The 22,331-nt window shown below is 29.0% G+C and overlaps 9 protein-coding genes across 9 annotated transcripts; 5 read left to right on the forward strand and 4 right to left on the reverse strand.

The window, feature by feature from the left end:
* Positions 1–445: 445 nt before the first annotated feature.
* YAR1 (Yar1p) lies at positions 446–1,024 on the reverse strand (the record flags this gene model as incomplete). The annotated part of the gene is made up of 1 exon (XM_064857149.1): positions 446–1,024. One exon carries the CDS (start codon positions 1,022–1,024, stop codon positions 446–448), a length of 579 nt encoding a protein of 192 aa, XP_064716282.1.
* A 428-nt stretch (positions 1,025–1,452) lies between these two features.
* CIN2 (GTPase-activating protein CIN2) lies at positions 1,453–2,304 on the forward strand (the record flags this gene model as incomplete). Its single annotated transcript, XM_064857150.1, has 1 exon — positions 1,453–2,304. The coding sequence occupies one exon, from the start codon at positions 1,453–1,455 to the stop codon at positions 2,302–2,304; it is 852 nt and encodes a 283-aa protein (XP_064716283.1).
* Positions 2,305–2,813: 509 nt separating this feature from the next.
* Positions 2,814–7,388, forward strand: IQG1 (Iqg1p; the record flags this gene model as incomplete). The annotated part of the gene is made up of 1 exon (XM_064857151.1): positions 2,814–7,388. The coding sequence occupies one exon, from the start codon at positions 2,814–2,816 to the stop codon at positions 7,386–7,388; it is 4,575 nt and encodes a 1,524-aa protein (XP_064716284.1).
* Positions 7,389–7,687: 299 nt separating this feature from the next.
* SRP68 (signal recognition particle subunit SRP68) lies at positions 7,688–9,541 on the reverse strand (the record flags this gene model as incomplete). Its single annotated transcript, XM_064857152.1, has 1 exon — positions 7,688–9,541. The coding sequence occupies one exon, from the start codon at positions 9,539–9,541 to the stop codon at positions 7,688–7,690; it is 1,854 nt and encodes a 617-aa protein (XP_064716285.1).
* Positions 9,542–10,387: 846 nt separating this feature from the next.
* HUT1 (UDP-galactose transporter HUT1) lies at positions 10,388–11,578 on the forward strand (the record flags this gene model as incomplete). The annotated part of the gene is made up of 1 exon (XM_064857153.1): positions 10,388–11,578. One exon carries the CDS (start codon positions 10,388–10,390, stop codon positions 11,576–11,578), a length of 1,191 nt encoding a protein of 396 aa, XP_064716286.1.
* A 155-nt stretch (positions 11,579–11,733) lies between these two features.
* On the reverse strand, positions 11,734–13,197 carry PWA37_000479 (uncharacterized protein; the record flags this gene model as incomplete). The annotated part of the gene is made up of 1 exon (XM_064857154.1): positions 11,734–13,197. One exon carries the CDS (start codon positions 13,195–13,197, stop codon positions 11,734–11,736), a length of 1,464 nt encoding a protein of 487 aa, XP_064716287.1.
* An 843-nt stretch (positions 13,198–14,040) lies between these two features.
* On the forward strand, positions 14,041–14,955 carry RBD2 (putative rhomboid protease RBD2; the record flags this gene model as incomplete). Its single annotated transcript, XM_064857155.1, has 1 exon — positions 14,041–14,955. One exon carries the CDS (start codon positions 14,041–14,043, stop codon positions 14,953–14,955), a length of 915 nt encoding a protein of 304 aa, XP_064716288.1.
* Positions 14,956–15,340: 385 nt separating this feature from the next.
* On the forward strand, positions 15,341–16,942 carry PWA37_000481 (uncharacterized protein; the record flags this gene model as incomplete). Its single annotated transcript, XM_064857156.1, has 1 exon — positions 15,341–16,942. One exon carries the CDS (start codon positions 15,341–15,343, stop codon positions 16,940–16,942), a length of 1,602 nt encoding a protein of 533 aa, XP_064716289.1.
* A 1,514-nt stretch (positions 16,943–18,456) lies between these two features.
* On the reverse strand, positions 18,457–21,435 carry PWA37_000482 (RecQ family ATP-dependent DNA helicase; the record flags this gene model as incomplete). The annotated part of the gene is made up of 1 exon (XM_064857157.1): positions 18,457–21,435. The coding sequence occupies one exon, from the start codon at positions 21,433–21,435 to the stop codon at positions 18,457–18,459; it is 2,979 nt and encodes a 992-aa protein (XP_064716290.1).
* Positions 21,436–22,331: the final 896 nt, after the last annotated feature.

Below are 22,331 nucleotides of genomic sequence, written 5' to 3' on the forward strand. Positions count from 1 at the left end.
AGATTGTTGACCAGACAATGGTTGTGTGCGGTGTGTGGGTGTTTCTGCCTTGTGAACAGTTGAATATTTTACTTTACCTCTAGTATTTTTATGTGAGCATATATATAAAACACAATTACGTGTGCATATTATATGTACATGCATGTATATGTATATGTATATATAACGTTGGTCAATATGAAGAAAAAAGACAGGGGCAGGGGTAGAACATGCAATGTCTCTGAATGTTTTCTATTAATTAGGCTTTCTCTTTTGCATATAAATGTATAGTATATAGGTATTGATATAGGTGTGGGTACAGGTATAGTGTGTATCTTCTGGTTCTATCTTCTTCTTATCTCGGGGCTTTTGAATTTTATCGCAAATTTAATGTACAAGGAGAAAAGATTTTTTTTAGATTCTTAATATTTTTTTCCTTCTATAAATGTTATTATTACTATTATTATTATTCAATATTTAAGTTTTTAGTGGCTTCACTTAATACTTCAGTAGCTTCTTTAGTGACATCTTCGATTTCTGTACCTTTTGATACTTGTACATCTCCTGCATTATTATCATCCTCTTCCTCGCTTGCTGGCTCCACATCGTACTTCTTTAAGAAATAAGTTTCAACTTCTTCTTTATTATTATTTTCTGCTTCAAAAATAGCATCATGGCCAAAACAGTTTTTGATAAACGGATCGGCTTCAAATTCATCACATAAAAGTTCAACAATTGGCTGATGTCCATTTAATGCAGCCCAATGCAATGCGGTATTACCTGTTTCATTTTGTAAATTGACATATTCTTTCAGTTGGTCCTTTGGTATTAGAGATAGTATATATTTAGTAGTCTCTAAGTGTCCATTACCACATGCCATGTGTAATGCAGTAGATTTGGAAATGGAGTCTCTACACGTTTGCAGCATACATGGATCAATCAACGTAGTGAATATTTCTTTTAAAGAATCTAAATCTCCAGCTCTGGCATCTAAAATAATGGCATCTTGATCTTCTTGGTCCAGTGGTTCTTTATGTAAACACATCTTTTATGTCCTGTAGTATCAGTTTTATAAGTATAGTTTCACAGTCAAACAAATATATATCACCTCTATGGTTGGATTTGTTTAATTGAAAATGAATATGTATAAATGTTAGTCACCTCTATATTGGTGATTGAGTGTATATGTCTTCAAATATGTTAGTAATTTATTTTATTTTAAATTTTTTTTTTTTGGTTTGGTTTGGTTTTTCGATATGTGAAATAAAAATCTTTGTCTTTGAAAAAAATGAGAAAAAATGAAAAAAGAAACGTTTTTTTTTTGACAGAGAGAGAAAGGGAGGGCTCAAAGGAGGATAGAAATTTGAGATGAGATCAAAAGTGACATTGCATATATCTGTAGGCGTATTTGTATCTAGTCTCGAAGAAAGAGGGCAGGACTTAATGGTGTATTTTTGTGTTAGATAATTGGTCATGAATGGAAATAGAATTAGACTAGAGATAAAAAGGTTACAAAATGAAGTAGAATTTATAGGTGGTTCGGAAAATGACAAGACTGATCACGAAGCTTTTATACGACTTCGAGATGAAATTATTCGGTTGAAACAAAAGATCAATCAAATGTCAAATAAATTATCTAAGTATGACTTAGAACATTATTCAGAAGATATAAGATCACTACTGAAAATTGTACAAAAACAAATGTTGACTTTTAATGATCAACCAAATAATAGTAATAAGAAGATATTGCATTTAAAAAGAAAACCAAAGTTTTGTGATACTATAAATAATAGGAAATTGTCAAGTATGACCCCACTTAATTCAATAACTACTAAAACTGTGAATGAAAAAATTGTAGTATCAGATAATGTCTCAATTTTACAGAATTTGAAGCATTGTCAAATCTCCTCAAGTTCGATAAGATGTAACGACTTAAGGGATATATCCGGTTCCCTTACCCTTTCACAAATAAGTGAAACTCGTATTATACTGCTTGATCTTCCGTTCACAAAAGGTAATATTTTCATTACAGATTGTATCGATTGTATAATGATTATACAGGTTCCTTCTAAAGACACAGTTCAGTTAAGATTACATAATTTACTAAATTGCAAAATTAAGATTTCTTTGAAAGAACCAATAACTTCAAAACCCGATAAACAGACTGTTGTTATTGAAAATATTAAAGACTGTTTATTTGATATAACATCCAAATCTATTATTACTATCGAAAACTTCAGTAATATTGATCAACGCAACAAAGAAGATAAAGATTATTTCTTTGGAGAATTTAATTTTAGCGCAGGATTAGATCCGTTGTCGTAGCACGATGTACATGTGTGTGTACAAAAAAGAGAGATTGGGGATCAGTTATGTATGATATTATCTTTTAAAATATAGGAAATAGATGGATAACTTATGTATCACAATTACTATGGTTCTTCTTCTTTTTTTTTCTACCTTTGTTTGGTCTCGTTTCTTGCCAAAAATAAATAAAATAGAATAAAATACAAGTAGTCTGATGCAATTATGTTTTCCAATTTGGGAAAAATGTAAATAAAGTAATAAATGAGGTTTGAGAAAAATAAAAACTTAATAGAAATATGCAATAAAGTAAAGAAATTGGAATATTGTTGGAGCAATTAAGAATAATGATGAAGTAAATCCTGTTGAACTCATAGTCTTCTAAGAGAATCTCTCTTATTTATTAATTAGCCTAGTACTCCTTGAAACTGAAGATTAACAAAAAACAAAAGCTAAAATCACAGTAACTTCATAATTCAAATAGATACTCCAGTTGTAATAATATCTTCATATATACCAGGTATATTAAAATGATTGAGTTGCGAGCTTCCCCTAATTCTAAGAATAAAAATAATCCCTTCATTGATCGGTATATTGGTAATTTAAACACCTCATCTGAAGCAATTACGCCATTGAAAAGTGTATCCCCCAATAAGTTGAATTTTCAGAAGGATATTTCAACTCCAATAAAGCCTATTAAATCATCTAATTATTTGTCTAGTACCAAAAATCTTTCTAGTAATAAAGAAAATCCATTAATTTACAATTCTAGAAGTTCTATCAAAACACCCTCTAATATTTCTTTTTCTAAATATAAACTAAATTCCACTGGTGAATCAGTAGATTTGTCAAAATATTCTAAGGAAGATCTCAGATATTATGAGTTTCTGTGTCGTGTAGCAGAAGTGAAAAGATGGATTGAAAATTTAATTAAAGAAGATTTACCATCAGAAATCGACTTGTGTGCTGGAGATGCTTTGAGAAATGGTGTGTATTTAGCCCAAATGGCACAAGCAATCAATCCTGATTTAGTTCTTACAATTGTACCTGCAGGCAACAAATTACAATTTAGGCATACTCAAAATATTAATGCTTTCTTCCTTCTTGTGGAAAATGTGGGCGTTCCCGATTCTTTTAGATTTGAAGCTCAAGATTTGTATAATAAAAAAGATTTACCTCAGGTATTTGAGACATTACATATCTTAATTACTATTATTACAAAGAAATGGCCAGGCAAAACCCCTACTTTGACAAATTTATCTGGACAAATAGACTTTGAGATGGAAGATATAAAAAAGTGTAAAAGAACGTGGCCTAGAATTCGGGATTTTAAATCTTTAGGAGTATCACCTTCCTCTAATTCAGTGGTCTCTTCCCCTTTCAAGGAGAAACCATCAGGATTAATTAGTGATTTCCAAAAATATGCTAAACCAGAGGTACATGTTAATGGACCAACAAATGAATTATTTACCACACCAACAAAAAAGATTCTTTACAGTAATAGTGAGAATGAAAAAAAAGGCAAGAGGAGTACAGATGAATATATCCTTCGAAGTATGCCAAAATTGAAATCGCCAGTATTTATTAGTAAGAATATTGCATCTCCATCAGCCGATTCTGATGCATATAAACCTTCATCACTTTATCTTCCAACACCGACTTTTAGAGATAGAAATATTTTTGAGAAAACACCACAACTAAGTTACAGTCCTATCAAAAATACAAGTCTTTCATATTATTCACCTTCAATATCCAAACATTTGTCATATGATACTGATTTTTTTAAAAGAAGAAGTCAAATAAGGAAAGAAGATTTGGAGTATTATAGAAGTTTTAATTACAGTCCTTCAAGATATTCTCCTGTACGCAGAGAAAAGATGACAGAAGATGAATACTTAGATAAAATTATTAAGTTGCAAAGTTATTGTAGAGGCTCCAACATTAGATTTGATCTTTACATGCAAGGAAGACTTATTGATTTATTTTATAATGACATTTGTTCATTTCAATCTATATGTCAAGGTTACAGGGTAAGGAAGTCATTAAACATTGGCAAACGACTATCATTATCACAGGAGGAGATCATGTTACAAAATAAATTGAAGGCTTTTGTATTAGGTAATCATACTAGAAAAGATTTGGATAGAGCAGGAATGAAATGTTTAAGAGAAGAGAAGATATTTACTAGATTACAAGCTATTACTAGATCAGTAATAATAAGGAGAAGATGTAATAAGGCCTTAAATGGCATGAAATCAATAAAACAGCCAGTAATATTTTTCCAATCATGTATAAGAGGTCATTTAATAAGAAAATCATCAATCAATGATTCATTAAAAAGAGATATTATTTGTTTGCAAAATAGGTTGAGAGCATCCATTATTAGGAAACAAATATCGATTCTTAGAAAAACTTTAACTCAAAAATTTGCTGATGAACTGCCTTTATTTCAAGCAAGAATTAGAGCAATATTCATAAGAAAGGATATTTTAAAACAAGTAATAGGAGCGAGAACATGCAATAAACAGATTATAAATCTATCCACAAGAATTAGAGGGATGTATGTTCGTCAAATATTTAACCAAATACAAATCGAAAGTAATGATACTTTTGATCGATTGGATAAATTTCAGGGTATCATAAGAGGTTTGCTAGTAAGATATGCACTTGATTTAGTGGATAATATTATTGAGAATAACAATCTAATTAATCTTCAAGCAAGTATAAAGGGTTTTTTAATACGATCATCACTCAATGAAAGAAATAATCTCTTCAGAAGGAATGAAAGATCTATTATGATGATTCAAAGTAAAATAAAAATGTATCTTCAAAGAAAAGCCTACATAGAGCTAATTGAATCTCCAAATCCATCGCTATATACTGTAAGAAAATTCACCTATCTTTTGAATAATATAGGAACCATCGAAGATGTCCAGAATGACTTAGAAAGTTGCCAAGCATCTTTGGATGCGGAGAATATGAAGAAAGAAAAGTTGCAAAAACAAATTAGAAAACAGCTAGACACATTAAAAGTGTTGGAAAAATATGGAATATTTGCTGATGACGATTACCATTTTTCTCATGCATGTTCTATTCCAAATTCAAAGTATCCAACAATGAGAAAGCTATTCTTTTTATTGCAAGTAAACCCAATATACTGGAGACAAATGTATATTAGTCATCCACAATTTGTTAAAGATAGTATATATCTTTCGTTTACTACTTTTAATCAAAAAATGGGGAATAGAGAAAAAATTTATTTTACTAGGCAAATTTGTGAGTTTTTGCAATATTCACTAAATAAATGTCACACAATTAATAAATTCCTGGTGACCTCAGGAGAATTTTGGGACTTTCTATTAAAATGTTTTTTTGAAAAGGAATGCTCAGCTTCATACACACTGTTCATTCCTGTATTAGAATATATTTCGAATACTACAATTAGTTTTGAAAGTGATCCAGGTATTATATATCAAAATATTTACGGTCAGCCTCCATCCGGTAATGTGGTTCCAATTGAAGATTCCCGTGTTAAAGAAACATTTATCGTAAATTTACGGAATTTATGGCATGGAATTGAAATAATTGCTGAAATATTTACAAGAAAATACCAATATATTCCAATCGAATTGAAATATGTTTGTACCAAAATGTTTGGTTGGGCGGCAGATCACAATTCAAATGAAATTGATTCATTAAGATGTGTTTCAAGGATATTAATAGGTACTTTTGTTAATTTATATTTATCAAAAAGCGAACTATTTGGATTTGAGAAATATCAAGACACGATTGTAAGGGATAAAATTGAGGTTTTAATCTCTTCGTTATCAACATTATTTGGATTTGTATCATTTGAAGGGTATTTTGAACCATTAAATCAATATAGTAATGAAATAATGCCACATATTAAGGATATTTTATATTCTCTCATGATTGGACCAGAATATGAACAAGATGGTGATAAAATGATATATTATGATATGTCATCAGAGACACCAAAGCTTGAAATCTTATCTCAAAAGGCTAAAGATATCTTCAAGATGTTTAAGGACAATTTGTATCAATATCCACAGGAAGATGTAATACACGAATTGTTGTCAAACAGTAAAGAAGACTTAACAATATCTAATGAAGGGCGTTTATTTTTAGAATTGAATCCATCCGTATATTGCTTTCTTGTGTCAGATGATAAAATGAGGAAGCTTTATGATCAAACCAAGCGTTCATTGGTATATATGACACAAATAGAGGATGTATCAACAAATTTGTTTGATTTAGTTGTTAGTTGTATTCTTCCAGAAGATGAGGTTGTTTTTCAGCATTTTTTGAGTGAGAATAAGCAAGTATCTGAGGATTCTGTCATTAAAACACTAGATAAAGTCAGTTATTTCAACTTAAAGCAATCAACCTTACGCAAAATCCATGAATTAGAAAATGCAAATATAATTTGTGCCACTGATAACAAACTGCAAAATATTCTTAATGATATTGCTAATACAATTAAAAATCCATACTATGCTATCAATTATGTGAAGCAAGAATTAGAAGTAACTCGAGTTACATTAAGTAAATTGTCGCACTTAAACAAAGAATTAGAAATTTATTTAAGAGAAATTAAAGAATTGATTAACAAAACGATTAAAAGTTTACAAAAATCAAGGAATTTTGTTCCTCATAATAGAAGTACATTTGGTAATATTAAAAATGCAGTTAGAAAAGTAGGTAATAAGGATATACCAGAATTAAATGGATTAAAATTCAAATGGACAGTGAGACAGTTATACGAGAATGGTGTAATTGAGAAGATTGTTGGCGAAAGACTTGGACAGCAGACAGTAAAAGTGTTTGGATCAAGTGGCCCCAAATACCCTGATATTATAATCAAAATATCCTCATCTAATGGTTCAGTTTTTGGGATTCAATTATTAGATAAACGTAAAGGTCCTGAAAAGAGACATTCGGATACAGTTGATTCATTTACTCTAGAAAATTTGGTTTCTAGTCAAGTTGATGAAGAGAAAAAGAAATTACAACTATTAAATTCCAAAGTAACATTCAACACTTCTAAATTATTACAATTAATCATTCAGACATTTTTTAAATAATTTTTGTAATATGTGTAGATAAGAATAATAACATATTAAGATTGGACTTTTAACAGATTAATATTCACTAGAACTATCTAAAGCAGAATTGTTGGTTGTTGTTAATTTGAGAGGTATATTATTATTTTAATCTAAAAAATGGGTTAGAGTCCTAATGTATTTGATTGTGCATTCTGCTTTTTTGTTAGTGAAAATGTATTTTTTTTATTTTTTTACACTTATTTATAATATGTTGAATTATTTAATTATAGAAGATAAATATTATAAACTTAATAATACATTCTAATTCATCAAGGTATTTAACGTCCAAATAAACCAAGAAAACCCCTTCTCTTAGGTGGTGTATTTTGTTTATTATCTGTAGAAGTGGATTTGTTATCAACTTGATTTAAAGTTGATTCAGGTTGTATAGGATTTTCTTGTGACTTATTTGTAATGGTCTTTGAGCTATTATCATATTGAATATAATTAAATGCAACATCAAAAAGTGATGGTTTAGCACCAACAGGAATTAACTGAGGTCTTAATGGGAATAAATTATCCAATTTTGCATCATTTAAAGTAATAGTTCCACCCAAAGTCAATTTATCTATAGTACTAAAATCGTATTTTGATTTTTCTACATTACGGAATTCACTCTCAAATTCTGCTAATGCAATGATGCTTGATAATTTTGCTTTTAAATCTGCAATAAAGTTTCCTAAAGCCTCTTTATTTATGATTTTGTGAGGAAGTAAGATGTCATCATTTGAAATAATTCCAGATTGATAATAAGTTTCAGTAATCTTTTGGTATGCATCTGTATATAAAGCTAAAGCTTCAATATTGAGATGTTTTAATTGGTAAAGATGGCCTAAACAAACAGCATTAACATGTAACGTAAAGTATATTTGAGTTAATTCCAACTGTGATAACAAATCATCATCAGAGTAAACACCTGGCAACTCCATTAAATCTTGTAAATATTTCTTTTTATTTTTCACTATTCTATCTAATTCTTTGTATTTTAGGATTTTATTTGTTAATAGAGGACCAATTTGTAACCATTCATTCCATAGTTGCTTAAATAAATCATTTTCACGAGAAAATGAGGTAAGGATTGTTTGATATTTAAGATATGCTAATAAGATTTGTTCATTTTCTTCGTCTTCAATCTCCTCATCATTATTACTGTTGTTATGATTAATATAGTTTTCTTGGTAAGACACACATGCTTCCCACTTAGCAATTTTATTACTGTAATCTGATATATGTTCCTTCGGAGCGTTTCTAGCTTCTTCAATCATTTGAGCTAAATGGTTATCATTAATAGTACATTTAAATGCTCTCCAATTGATATGTTTAATAGTGGTTTCATTTTCCTTCTTACTCATTTCAACGTCTTGAAAATCAATAGTGAAGCCATTGTTATATAACAAATTGATTAATTCATCCGTATATTGATTTCTTGGGGTTTCTTTGTTTTCTTTTATTTGGATTATAGTGTTGGTAATAAAATTATGTAAATCAATCGAGGACAATAACCCACCAGCATATTGCATTAAAGTATATTCGTATTTAGAACGAATAAAATCAAATAAATCTTGATTGATGATTTCCTTAGATACTAAGAATTGTAAAGCAGCAAAACAGGTAGCCAAGCCCTGAGAGATGTTATCATTTTCTTTTCTCTTAGCGGTTTTCCCATATAATAGATTTTCCACAACAATCAATTTACTAAAGATTAAATATTGGAGACGTATAATCCAATCCTCTTCATTTTTAGATAAATCCAATAAACGGTTAACAGATTTGACAGATTTTCTCAATCTTTCAGTGACCAATTTTCTTTCAGATTTTTTAAACTTTCCACGATTTCTTGCTCTTAACTTATATAATTCACAGATAGATAAATCTCTTTCAATGTATAGCAGTAAAAGCACACCAAAAAGCTTATTTTTATTGTCATAGTCTTCAAAGGTCAACTTAGAGAATTTTTCCTTTAAAGAGTAATGCTTGGTATCTCTTGTAGTTAAATTAAGCTTTCGTCTTAACTTCTGCAATTTTCTATTTAACTTAGAATGATATTTGATATAATCTTCTTGAGATTCCATAAATTGTTCCATACGAACACCGAATGTGGCGTTGATTGGAGAATATTTAGGTCTCACCATGGCTCAATCACTAAAAAAAAAAAGAAAAAAAGAAACTGGCAGTAGCTGAAAAATAATAATTGATTTAGTAATTGTTACCTTTATTTTTTGATTTCTTCTATAAAGAATAATATAAAAACAAGCAATTAAGGGCTGTGTTAAAAAAGTCTCTATGGGTAGTTGAGCAGGAAATGATGGTCAATTGGTAAACAGGTACCTATTTTTTCTAATGTTTGAAATAGCAGTGGTTAATCAATCTTTTCAAAACAAGTTTTATTTAAAAGTAAAAAAAATTTGTCGATTTTTTGTTTTTTGGCTGACCTTTTTTTGTTTTTCTCTATCCATTAGAAAGGCTGTTTTATTTGGTAGCGTCTACGCGAAAAAGAATCTGAGTGTTGGTCGAAGAAAAAAAAAATTCTTGAGCCGTCGAGTCGTATGTTATTGGTTATTGATTATTGATTACTATTACTGTTATTATTACTATTACTATGGTTGTCTAATGGTGGTGTGATGATAATTGAGAGTGGTATGTCAGGATTGCAAAGTTGGTAATATATGTTGCCAAAACAATGGATGACGATGATAATAATAGCCATAAGACTGGATAACACTCTGGGTCATTTATGAGCATTGTTATACTATAGTTGGGTTTAGTTGTTTGTTCGTGTGTATGTCACAAAAAGAGTAAGTAGTATAGGATTGCAGTTTGAATTTGTGACTTTTTCATTCCCAAGGGACAAAAATTATATTGATTAGTCTATAATATTATAAAATATATATATATATATATATATATTTTATAAGTAGATAGATAAATACTTATTACTTATCTTTTTTTCTGTTGTTTTTATTGTTTAATTTATTAATATGACAAGGCTTTCAAAGGGAACTGGGAAGGACAGAGGGAAAGATAATGAATTACAAAATACAAACATTTATATCCTATCCTTTTGTGTGATTGGTATTTATACCAGTTTTTTGACTTGGGCCCTAGTACAAGAACCCTTAAATACTAAAGTTTGGACTAATTCAAATGAAAAGTTCCAATGTCCTAACATCATTGCTGTATCTCAAGCTATTGTGGCTATGATCATGGGATATGTTTATTTGAAGTGGCAACGGAGTGAATATGATCCTTTGGACCTAATTAAAGATTATTCAAAGCAACTGATTTTGATTTCCTTTACTCAAAGTACTTCTACACCATTGGCTACTTATGCACTAAATTACGTAGATTACTTGACTTATATGTTAGCAAAATCATGTAAGATGATACCTGTATTATTGATTCATTTATTAATTTATAGGTCCCATATTAATAAAGAGAAAAAAATTGTAGCTATATTAGTCACATTAGGAGTCACAATATTCACTATAGGTGGGAGTAAATCTACTAGAAAATCTGTAGCTATAAATATTACTACTTTTGCTACTCGATTCAGTTTAAGTTTTTCACCTATTTGGTTTGGTTTTATGTTATTATTAATTAGTTTATTTTTAGATGGATTGACAAATGCTACACAAGATCATTTATTAAAAAGTGCCAACAAGAGCTCTAAAAATGACACAAATAAAGATGAAAATGATGAGAAAAGTCATACTAATCCAACTGATAAAAAGAACAAAAAAATAACTGGTGCTCATCTAATGTTTGCTTTAAATTTATTTATTATTCTTTGGAATATACCATACCTTTGTATTTTCCATAAAGAACAATTTAATAAAGCAATAAGGTTGATTCAATTAGATCCTCAGATTGGTTCGTATTTATTAGCATATTCTTTATGTGGTGCCATTGGACAATGTTTTATCTTTTTTACACTGGAAAAATACGGATCTCTAGTCTTAATTATGATTACTGTCACTAGAAAGATGATCTCTATGTTATTAAGTATTGTGGTATTTAATAAAAAAATTAATCTAACTCAATGGATTGGCATCTTTATTGTCTTTGGTGGTATTTGTTGGGAAGCAGTTAATAAAAGAAGAGCAATCAATTCCAATAAAAGTGAAACGAACAATAATAGTGGTTTTGGTATGGATAGGAAATTAAGATAATTATATTTATCTATCAATATATATATATATATATATATGTGTGTGTGTGTGTGTGTACGTACATAATTTTATAAAAGATGGTAAAAAAGAGAAATAATAGAAGAAAGGATTATTACTGCACCAATATCTATATTCTTTTATTTATGGTCTTTCTTTTATTTGGACAAAGTTGATTGCATAAGTCTTTTCCTTAATTCATCATCATATGCATAAACATATAACCCTTTTGTACCTCTAGTTAATAGAACATTTAGACTATTCATAATAATCTTTCTTTTAACATGTTCAGGATTTGATATATTCTTTTTTTTGGTGAAACCTGCGTGGTCGTCATAATATTCAGGTTTTAATTCCAAACAATCCTTTTTTTTATTATATCCTATCGATCTACCCAAGATTACACCAGCATAATTTAAATCAAACCCTTGTATAGTATATACACTACCAACTTCATCTATACTATCAGCTCTTTCACTCCATGGTAGTATTGCTCTTGGTTGATATCTGTCCCATCTCAATTTAAAGTTTGTCCCACAAGAGACAAAATAATCTTTTCCATCTAATCTATATGGGAAATCATATGTTGATAACATTCTACATTGGCCATATTTTTCGTTTAAAAGTTTTAAAGTTGAATACATTTCACCACAGTCATCCCATATTTTGAAATCAAATTCTTCACAATCAACTGGATGCTTAGGAATGACCCCATCAATGCTGATTTTGTTAATCCAGTTAAGAACATCATTGGGAGCAGCAACCCTAAATTGTTGCTTTAATGTATACCATTCCTTCATATCTTGAGGAATTAAATTATAAATATGATTTAAACTTGCGCCATTAGTATTAGTAGTCTTTGTATTGTGAGTATCTAAATCATCTTCCCAATATGACCCCATTCTCAAAGATTGTTTATCATCATAAACAATAATGATAACTTTTGTTAATGACATTAACTCTTTTAAGTGATTCTCACCATAGAATTTTTTAAATGGATCTTTTGAAGTAGCTAATAAATGGCCTTCATCTACAATAATTACATCTACAACTTTTTCAGATTTGACATTATTTTTATTTAATTTATTAACTAAAGAGGTTGGTCTTTCCAATGATGATTTTTTAATATATTTGAATTTTTGACTAATTCTATGATATAGTTTTAACATCTCTGGATGATTTACTACTAAATAATTAGTCGAACCATATAAGACAGAATGAGATTCTTCATTATCTTCGTGGTTTTTTACAATTGATAATTTTTGAATTTCATTAAACAAAGAATTTAAAACTACAGATTTGCCTGTGCCTGCATCACCTTGAATAACAAACATTGCAGGAAAGTTTGCATTATTATTATTATTATTATTATTATTATTATTATTATTATTATTATTATTATTATTATTATTATTATTATTATTATTATTATTATTATTATTATTATATTTGAGTAAATGTTTTTCAATGAATTGTATAATGTTATTTTTCAATTGCAATTGTTCGTCGGATAAAGTGACATTACTTAACTTATCCATAGAATTGGATTCGTGTAATTGTTCATTTCTATTTGTCTTGGCTCTTTTAAAACGAGCACGTTGTTTTGGATGTGACCAAGTCATCTTATCAATTGATAGGTAGGATGAGCGAAAACGGTTTATATCATTGGTTCATGTAAAAATACATAATATTGTCTAAAAAAAAGTCATTTGTATAGAATTATTATTTACTTCGTCATTAAATGGTTGTGACAATCATGGTTACATAATAGATATAGTTGTTGGAATTGATGTAGTTGGATAGGCCCCATCAAACTTTTTTTTTCCTCATCGATTTTCCAATTTTTCTCTTAAAAGATCAAAAAACATAATGACGTTTGTTTCTTTCTTTTGTTTTTTTGTGTGAAAAATAAAAAAATCTGAAGTTAGGGTTTTTCTAAATTGTGCAGTTATAAATGAACGTTATTATAATTTTCTATTAGGGTATGGGAAATATGTAAATCCATAGTAACTAAAATTTTACTCTTGGCGGAATTGTTAATTCGTTATTCTGGTTTTTCATTCCGTATAGAAATATTTGTTTCACGGTGGTGGGAAAAATACGGGAATGGAAAATCCTTAAAAAGAACTAAACAAAACAAAACAAAACAAAACAAACGAGCAAACAAGCAAGCAAAAAGGTGGAATGAAATAGAATAAAGATAATTTGAAAGAAACTTTCGAGGTTTCATATTTCATTGTAACTTTATTATTGCAACATTGTGTTTTAATGGATGTATGTTGCTTGTTCTACATGTGAATTAATTTTGTCTCGCAATTAGGTGCATAATAGGTAGATTGATTGATAGAATTGCAAACGTATAAGCAAAAAAAAAAAAAAAAAAAAAATAATAATAATAATAATAAAACAAGAAAAAGAAAAAGGTGAATATTAATATATGAAAGAGGCCTGTTGCATATGTAAGAATGGCGAAACCTATTAAATTCTTTAAACTGTATAAAAAATCATTTGGTGCGTTTTCAAGTGCTTATTTAATAGCTATTGTATTCGTATTTATCTGGTCTTATTGGGCAGATTCATGGTTTATTGATACTTCTTTTACACCAAATAATTTTTATGAGAATTTGTTATCTGGCAATATTCGTTTGATTATTACAAAAGTGACTAATTTTCCTTTAGATACAAGACAACACTATAGTAGTGATGGGACTAATAATTGTACTAGTTATTTGTTATGGGATTTATTAAATATAATAGTTTTGTTGCCAGGGTTATCACAATTTGAGAAGATATATGGTACTATTCATACTTTTTGTTTCTTAGGATTGATTTCACCAATTATTGGTGTTACATATTTTGTTATTGGACTAATTTTCTGTCCGGATAAACCTATTTATGGTATTTATCTTTGGAATTGTGTTATTTGGGGATATTTCATTGCACAAGAGAGCAAGCATGGTGCCACTTTAAATTTATTTGTCAACAGAAAGTGGAGAATCCCAATTACCTGGATCCCACTGTTCATTTGTTTAATATCCTCATTGTTATTTAATGATATCAGTGTTGTACCAGCCGTTATTAGTTTGATGATGGGATATTTGTTATTATTGATCAAGACACCAATATTGGATCTTTTGCTTCCACCTTCTTTTATATTAAGATTCATAGAAAACAAAATTTTTGGAAATGACATTAGTGGTAGCAGTATCTTATTTTATCATCATATTAAATATTATCCTGAGGTTTCCGTTAAGAAGGGCAAGAAATACAAATCATTATTTAGTGAGTATCCGGGCTTGCCTAAATCAAAATCGAAATTAAAATCGAAATTGAAGTCAAAGAATGGCAAAAAGGGAAAACTTAAATCCTCTAAGAAATAAGCAACTATCTGATACCCCTATAAAAGATATGTAGATGTATAATCAAAGTAGGATATCTGTTGTTATATTGTATATATGTATATATATATAGTAGAATAATGCGTTATTTGTATGAACTCGTTTGAAAGGTTGTTTTCTTTTTTTTTTGTTTTTAACTTTTTGACGTCGTGATTCTCATCTTCGGTTTTTATTTTCCCTTTAATTGTGTCAAAAAATGTTTTGAGATTCCTCGAACAAAACTGTCAAGCAAATAGATTAATGACTATGTAGATGTATAGTTATTAAAAATAGGTTTTGGTTTATGCTAGTCGGGTCTGACAAATTGTACATTTTATCCAGTCTATAGGTTTTAGAAAATTTATTGGAGTTTATTTATATTCATCTTATGGAAAGAAAAAGGGGGGGTAAAATTATGTTCATAAATAATAATAATAACAATAAAACCAACAATAATATGTCTGCATATTCTAGTTATAGTAACCTATCTAATTTAGATGAGGCCATTGAAGATAATATCACAAGTAGTAATAGTAGCATATATGTAAATCGCTCACCGATGTATTCCCCGTTAGATTATACTCACCCTATAAATAATATCACAGCTGGTAATATTTCAAATAATAATAATAGTAATAGCAATAATTTAAATGGATTTTCACAACAGATAGGCAATAAAAACGTTAATTATACTAAAAATGATCCAAATCTATTTTCCTCATCTAATGTTAATTATAACAATAGTATCACCAATAACAATAATAACGGATCCCTTTGTAATTACAAATTCCATTACCCACTATTTGGTTTAGATTGGAGTACTGATGATTTTGTCTGTGTGAGTTCATACAAAGAAGATAGTAAGAATAAATTGGAGATCATTAAATCAAATGACTTGTTTTCATGGAAATCAGTGGTACAAGCTGACGTCATTTATCCTATTAGCAATATTCAATGGTTACCTAGTCATATGCATTCAAGACAACTGGCTACAGGTTCTGATTCATTAAGAATTTGGTCCTTAAATGATGATATTGGCGTTTTACAAGAACAGATTAATCTATCTTTATATAAATATAAAAAGCAACATAATTATAGTATTGGTAATAAACAAAATTTTAGCACTGTCACAGCAAACACTTCTAATAATTCCTCATCCACTTCCCCTTTTAAATCTTCTTTTCCATCTAGAGTTAGCAGTGACGATAGATTATTAGGTGAACTTCCACCTGTTAGTTCGTTTCATTGGAATCCTATTGATACAAATATGCTGGTATCAAGTTCTATTGATACTACATGCATTGTTTGGGATTTACAAAGTACAAATTATGTAAAGACACAATTGATCGCACATGATAGTGAAGTTTATGATGTTAGATTTTTGACTAAATCAATTCATCTTTTTGCTAGTTGTGGTGGTGACGGCTCTGTTAGAGTCTTTGATTTAAGATCTTTGGCCCACAGTACTATTATTTATGAACCTTCACTCTCTTCATTATCAAATCTAGAAGATATCTCAGATATGACCCAACAGAAAAATGCATTATTAAGACTGGAACCATCTTCCTTTGATCCTAATATTTTGGCCACTTTTGTGGGTGATACTAACAGGATTTTAATTTTGGATATGAGAAACCCAGAATCTCCTGTATTGATTTTGGAAGGACATTTATCTGCAGTGAATCAGATTAAATGGCACCCAACAAAGAGGAATGTTTTATTATCATGTGGTGACGATTGCCAAGTTTTATATTGGGATTTAAATCTATATTTAGGTTCGCCAAATACCATACATAAGCCTATTCCTGAATCAAGTATTATAAGTAATGGAGATAAAAATATGAAAGTTCCAGGTAATGAAGTTTTAGATACACCGAATCTATTTTATTCTGATGATTCTCAAGAGATCAATAATATTGTTTGGAAACCTCACAGAGGTGATTGGTTTGGCTACGTAAGTGGAAAAAAATTCCAAAATGTCAAAATATAATTTGTTTTTTGATGGAATGATGAGTTTATTTTTTTTATATAATTATATATATATATATATAATTGTGTATGAATGGATATGTTTATAGGTGATTTAATTATGAATTCGTAATTTTTTCAATAAAAGATAGGCCAAAAAGTAATCAGTTTTCTAGTATTATCAGGTGTGGATAGTACATTAGAATCAGGTTTATGTATATGTTTCATATAGAATAAGGAGCAACCGCTAGGAAAGCTTTTGAAGTGAATGAGATGTGTTTATCCTAAAGTGTATTACTTAAAATTTTTTATTTTTTATGTTAGATCAAAAAAAAAAAATAATATACAAGATGTTAGTAAATAATATGTAAGGAATGTGAGAATTTATTTTCAAAAAGGCATCATAACATAATATTTATCGAATTTGCATATGTTTGTAATGCTATAAGGATTTACTTGAATACTAAGTGTGGTATGGTTTATATTAATGGTTATTACTTAATGTTTTATTTTTTTGTTGGCACATTATTATGAAAATGTTTATGCTATATTATTTTTATATATCATTTAATTTGTAAGTTTTATATTTTTACAATTCTTGATGACATCAAAGGTAGTTAGTACAATGGTTTGATCTTGCACTAGAAAGAAAAAATTATTATTTCCAAGAGTGATACTTATGATGCCTTCTCCTTTACTTAGCTCAATATATTTCATTTATTTTTTTATGGTTTACTTTTGTTTTATGTTTGTTCTGGAGTGGAATTTTTTAAAAATATAAAAATAAGCTAATAAGAATTTATTCGAACTTTAATGATAAAAATTTATTTTACTGTAATGATATTTACGATGGAATATGATGAACATTGAAAATAATTAATACCGATTAACATATTAGTACAGCTAAATTAATGATATTTATTAGAGTAACAGCTAAACGAATAAGGAAGTAATAACGTTGGTTTCCTGTTTCAAGCCTAATAAAACTTACTCTTGCAATAGATATGCATCAAAAAACCAATAATTAGCTTCTAATATATAAAAATTAAAAGTTCGGCGATGTTGAATACTTCATCCGAACTCTATTTTTAAGGACCTTTTTATATTTAAATAATTGAACAATATCATTGAATGCAAAGACAACGGAAAAGAACATTAGTAGATATAATTAATAATTTTTCATTAAAAACGTCCATTGTTAGGGATAATATAAGTGTTCATTCTTATCAATTGATAGCTTTCGTTGATGTTATCATTTATATAATTATTATTTTCATTAAATTGTTTTCTATATGTTTTCTTCTTATTTTATGTTTTTTTGTCTCTTTAGTTTTTTTTAATTTTTTTGGGGGAGAAGTGGGAAACGGTGCAAAACATAAAATTCTCGTATAAAAAACAAACAAAATACCAAAACATGTTTTACTTTGTCCTATCCTTTTAAAAATTAATACTTAAATGATTAAAACTTATTATAAGACTATTATGCTATATAATGATAATGCTATTACTGGAATATTTAGATATTTATAACGAAAATTAAGTAATTTTTTTAGTACGACTCTTAGACCGGTACCTTCCCCTCTTCTTTCTGGAAGTTCTTTTTGTTCTTCTACCCATTGTTGTGCTTTTTTTAGGTGTGGTTCTTTGCCCTGCCATATTAGTTAAATGATTCATTCTTATTTCTTGAACTATTTTTTTATTTTCTAATAATTCATTAGTGTCAAGAACATAAGTGGATTTATATATTGATTCATTGTTCTCGGAAAGCATATCCTTTTTATTCACAGGCCTCAAAATATTTTTAGATTTTCTTAATTTAAGTACATCAATGAAAGCAAATCCACTGGCCGCCGAAAATACTGTATCACATGATAACAAATTTGTGAAAGATGACTTCTTCCCTTTTTCCTTAAAAAAAGTCAAAGAAATAGAATATGCTGGATTTGCTAAATTTTTTGCATTCGGTCCAACTTTCACATAATTTGATGCAAAACCCATATTGTTTGTAATAGAATATTCTTGAAGAATTCTTAATGTAATTAAATGAAAAAAAATTCTTTCCATGTCTAATTTAGTAAATTCTTTCCCCTTACCATGTTGGGTCAAAATATCATGTCCAGCTCGAACAATCTTAGACATCTTTGATCCTCTCATTATATCCTGACAATAACTTACAGTGACTCTTTCTTTTTGAATTGATGACACTAGACCGACAATATCCTTAGCAATTGATGTAATATTCTTCTCTTCTTGTTCAATACTATCACTGATACTTTCTCCAGTTAATGTTGATTGCAAATTTTCTTTTCTAGAACAATTATCACAATTATTATGACAATTTTTAGAATCAAATGTTTCACCAAAGTAGGATAGGACTAATTTTCTTCTACAATGGATTTTATCATCACAATATTGCATAACTTCTTTCAATTTATCTAAATGTCTCAACTTGTTTTCTTTATCAAGACTTCTATCTCTTTGAATCATTTTCTGTAAGGTTCTAACATCACCTAACGAATAAAATGTTACACAATAGGAATAAAAACCATCCCTACCAGCACGCCCTGTCTCCTGATAATAATTCTCTAAAGTTCTTGGTACTGTGTAATGGAAAACAAATCTAACATCAGATTTATCGATACCCATACCGAATGCGATGGTCGCAATTATGACTTGTACTTGATTATTTTGCCATTCTTCTTGAACTGTAATTCTATCATCCTGATTCATACCAGCATGATAAAATCGACAAGGAATATTCTCTTTTTGTAGGATGATACATAAGTTTTCACATGAGGTTTTAGAATGACAGTAAATAATACCAGCTTGATTCGGAAATAATTTCTTAATAAAAGTGGCTATCAAGGGAACTGTATTTTTATCCTTTGAAATTATCTGATAATATAAATTATCTCTATTAAAACTTTGCTTATACATGACGGGATTTGTTAATTGTAAATTTTTAGTAATATCGTTTTGGACGTACTCATTTGCTGTAGCTGTCAATGCCATTACAGGTATATCTGGATAATCCCGTTTAAAAACATATAATTTCTTATAATCTGGTCTAAAATCATGACCCCAACTAGAGACACAATGTGCTTCATCGATTACGATTCTTGCTAAATGGCCTTTTTGATATAATGTTTCAATAACTCGTTGACATTGTTTAGAACTGCTAATCATTTCCGGAGATATATAGATCAGATCCAATTTATCATTTAATAAAAGGTTAGATGTAGCTTTCCTTTGTTGAAGAGAATGTTTGGAACTAAACATGCTTGCTTTAATATTCAATGATAACAGATTTTCCACTTGATCTTGCATCAAAGAGATTAATGGAGATATAACTATTGTAGTGCCACGTGTTTTACCTGATTTCATTATAGCAGGTAACTGGTAACAAAGAGATTTGCCTCCACCAGTAGGCATCAAAACAAAAACATCCTTCCCTTGTAATGTAGAATTTATTGCATCTAATTGATTTTTCCTGAAGCTTTGTAAATGGAATATGTTATTCAATTTACAAAATAATTCCTCTGTCCAAGGATATCTTTTTATAGGGGTTAATTGAGTAACTAAACTAGATTGACATTTCAAATTTTTATCATCTAATAACGGTTCAATTTCTATTATATCGTCAGATATAGGCTTCAACCGAAGTATGTCCATAGAGTTAATGCCATTTTTGTTGTTATTTGATTGAGTTGTATTGATGATTGTCAACTTATTTTTATGTTCATCATCTAGTATTTCAATTTGTTCAGGTTTAGAATCTGTATATTTTTCTAAAAGATCGATAACCTCTAAAGGCGTATCTTTAATTATTTCAAAATCACTATCAGTTTCATTATCCAATATAATACTATCATTCATGTTACTAATCTTATCATATTCAATGTGTCTACTATTGTTTCTGCTACTTTCAGATATTAAACTGTCATCGATATTATCTTCCATATTATATTGAAACATATCATGTGAGTTTTCACTACTAGTTACAAAATGTCTTGATTCATCCAGTTCACTAACAAAAGTCTCATCTTCATCTTCATCTTCATCTTCATCTTTGCTTTCATTTATGTATTCCTCATCATCCTCATCCAGACTGCTATCTTTCACCAATCCTTCACTATCTGTAACAATATCATCTTCATTGATCTCCGTATTAATGTACGTTTTAATTTTTTCATTCGATTCTAAAAGTATCTCTTCAAAAAGAAAAGGATTTTCAATTGATTCGGACTCGCTTAGAGTATCAGCAATCAGTTTTTGTAAATTATAAATCTTATTCTGCGATCTCAATAACTCTGGATCAATACTTTGATTTAAAATAATAGCCTTTTCATCCTTTGAAATATTCGTCGATTTAAATATATCATATTTTTTATTCAATTGGCTTATGTAGTTTTTCATTTCCTTGATTAACCTTGCTTGATTAGCAAGTATCTGATCTTGCATAATGGATCCATCGTTTGAAAACTTCGCATCATCGTTGGCCCCATTAACCAACATTACTTCAAGTTTAGCGTTCACCAATACTTAGAACGTGCCGAATGGAAAGAACATGATAAGAATATAAGTAACTAATTAGTACCTGTAAGAAATGATATGTTTTCTTAGTCCCAGACTACAGTTGCGTTTAAGATCTAGTGATACCTCTTGTCAAGATCTTTACTACCTCTGATTAAAATCTAACTAATATTTTACATTCTTTTAGCGGGAAAAAAAAACAACTAAAGATAAAACAAAAAAGATTCACTAGAAACTCTGGGTAAATAAACCCAAAGAGTGAAGGAAGGACAGGCAAAATTTGTAAATAATATATATCGATCGTCAGAAAAAGGTGGTTCATAAACTGAATGATACTTGAATCGACCATTAGATATCCCAATCAATAATAGTTATTGAAAACGAAATTTGATCTGTATTCCAATATACTTGTAAAAATGTCAAATATACCAGCACTTATCTTTTCGAACTCCTGCTGCATGATCCTTACTATTATTATATTCAAAGGATGACGAACTAAAATCTGTCTATTCCATTACAGATATTTTTTAAGCAAATATCTATGTAGCATTTTGATATAACACTTTTACAGAATCTAGATTGTCTATTCTTACTTTGCTATTATCAACAAGACTACTTCTTATTTCAAGATTATCATCTTTACAGAACATAATACAAATTACTTCTCTTGATATATTGATTAAGAATTCAGATTACTGAATATGTTCTTCTTCTTCTTCTTCTTCTTTTTTTAATTTTTTTGGCTCAGATAGTTGTTATCCTGTTATTATAGTCACTTTTTTCCTCTTGCCTCCCCTCTCTTCATCCTCTACCACTTCTTAGTCCTGTATTATCCTATATTAAACCACTACAATTATAATAACATGTCAGTCAACAAA

The sequence above is a fragment of the Arxiozyma heterogenica genome (assembly GCF_036370985.1).
Source record: "Arxiozyma heterogenica strain weizmannii chromosome Unknown scaffold_11, whole genome shotgun sequence".
Lineage (NCBI taxonomy): Eukaryota > Fungi > Ascomycota > Saccharomycetes > Saccharomycetales > Saccharomycetaceae > Arxiozyma > Arxiozyma heterogenica.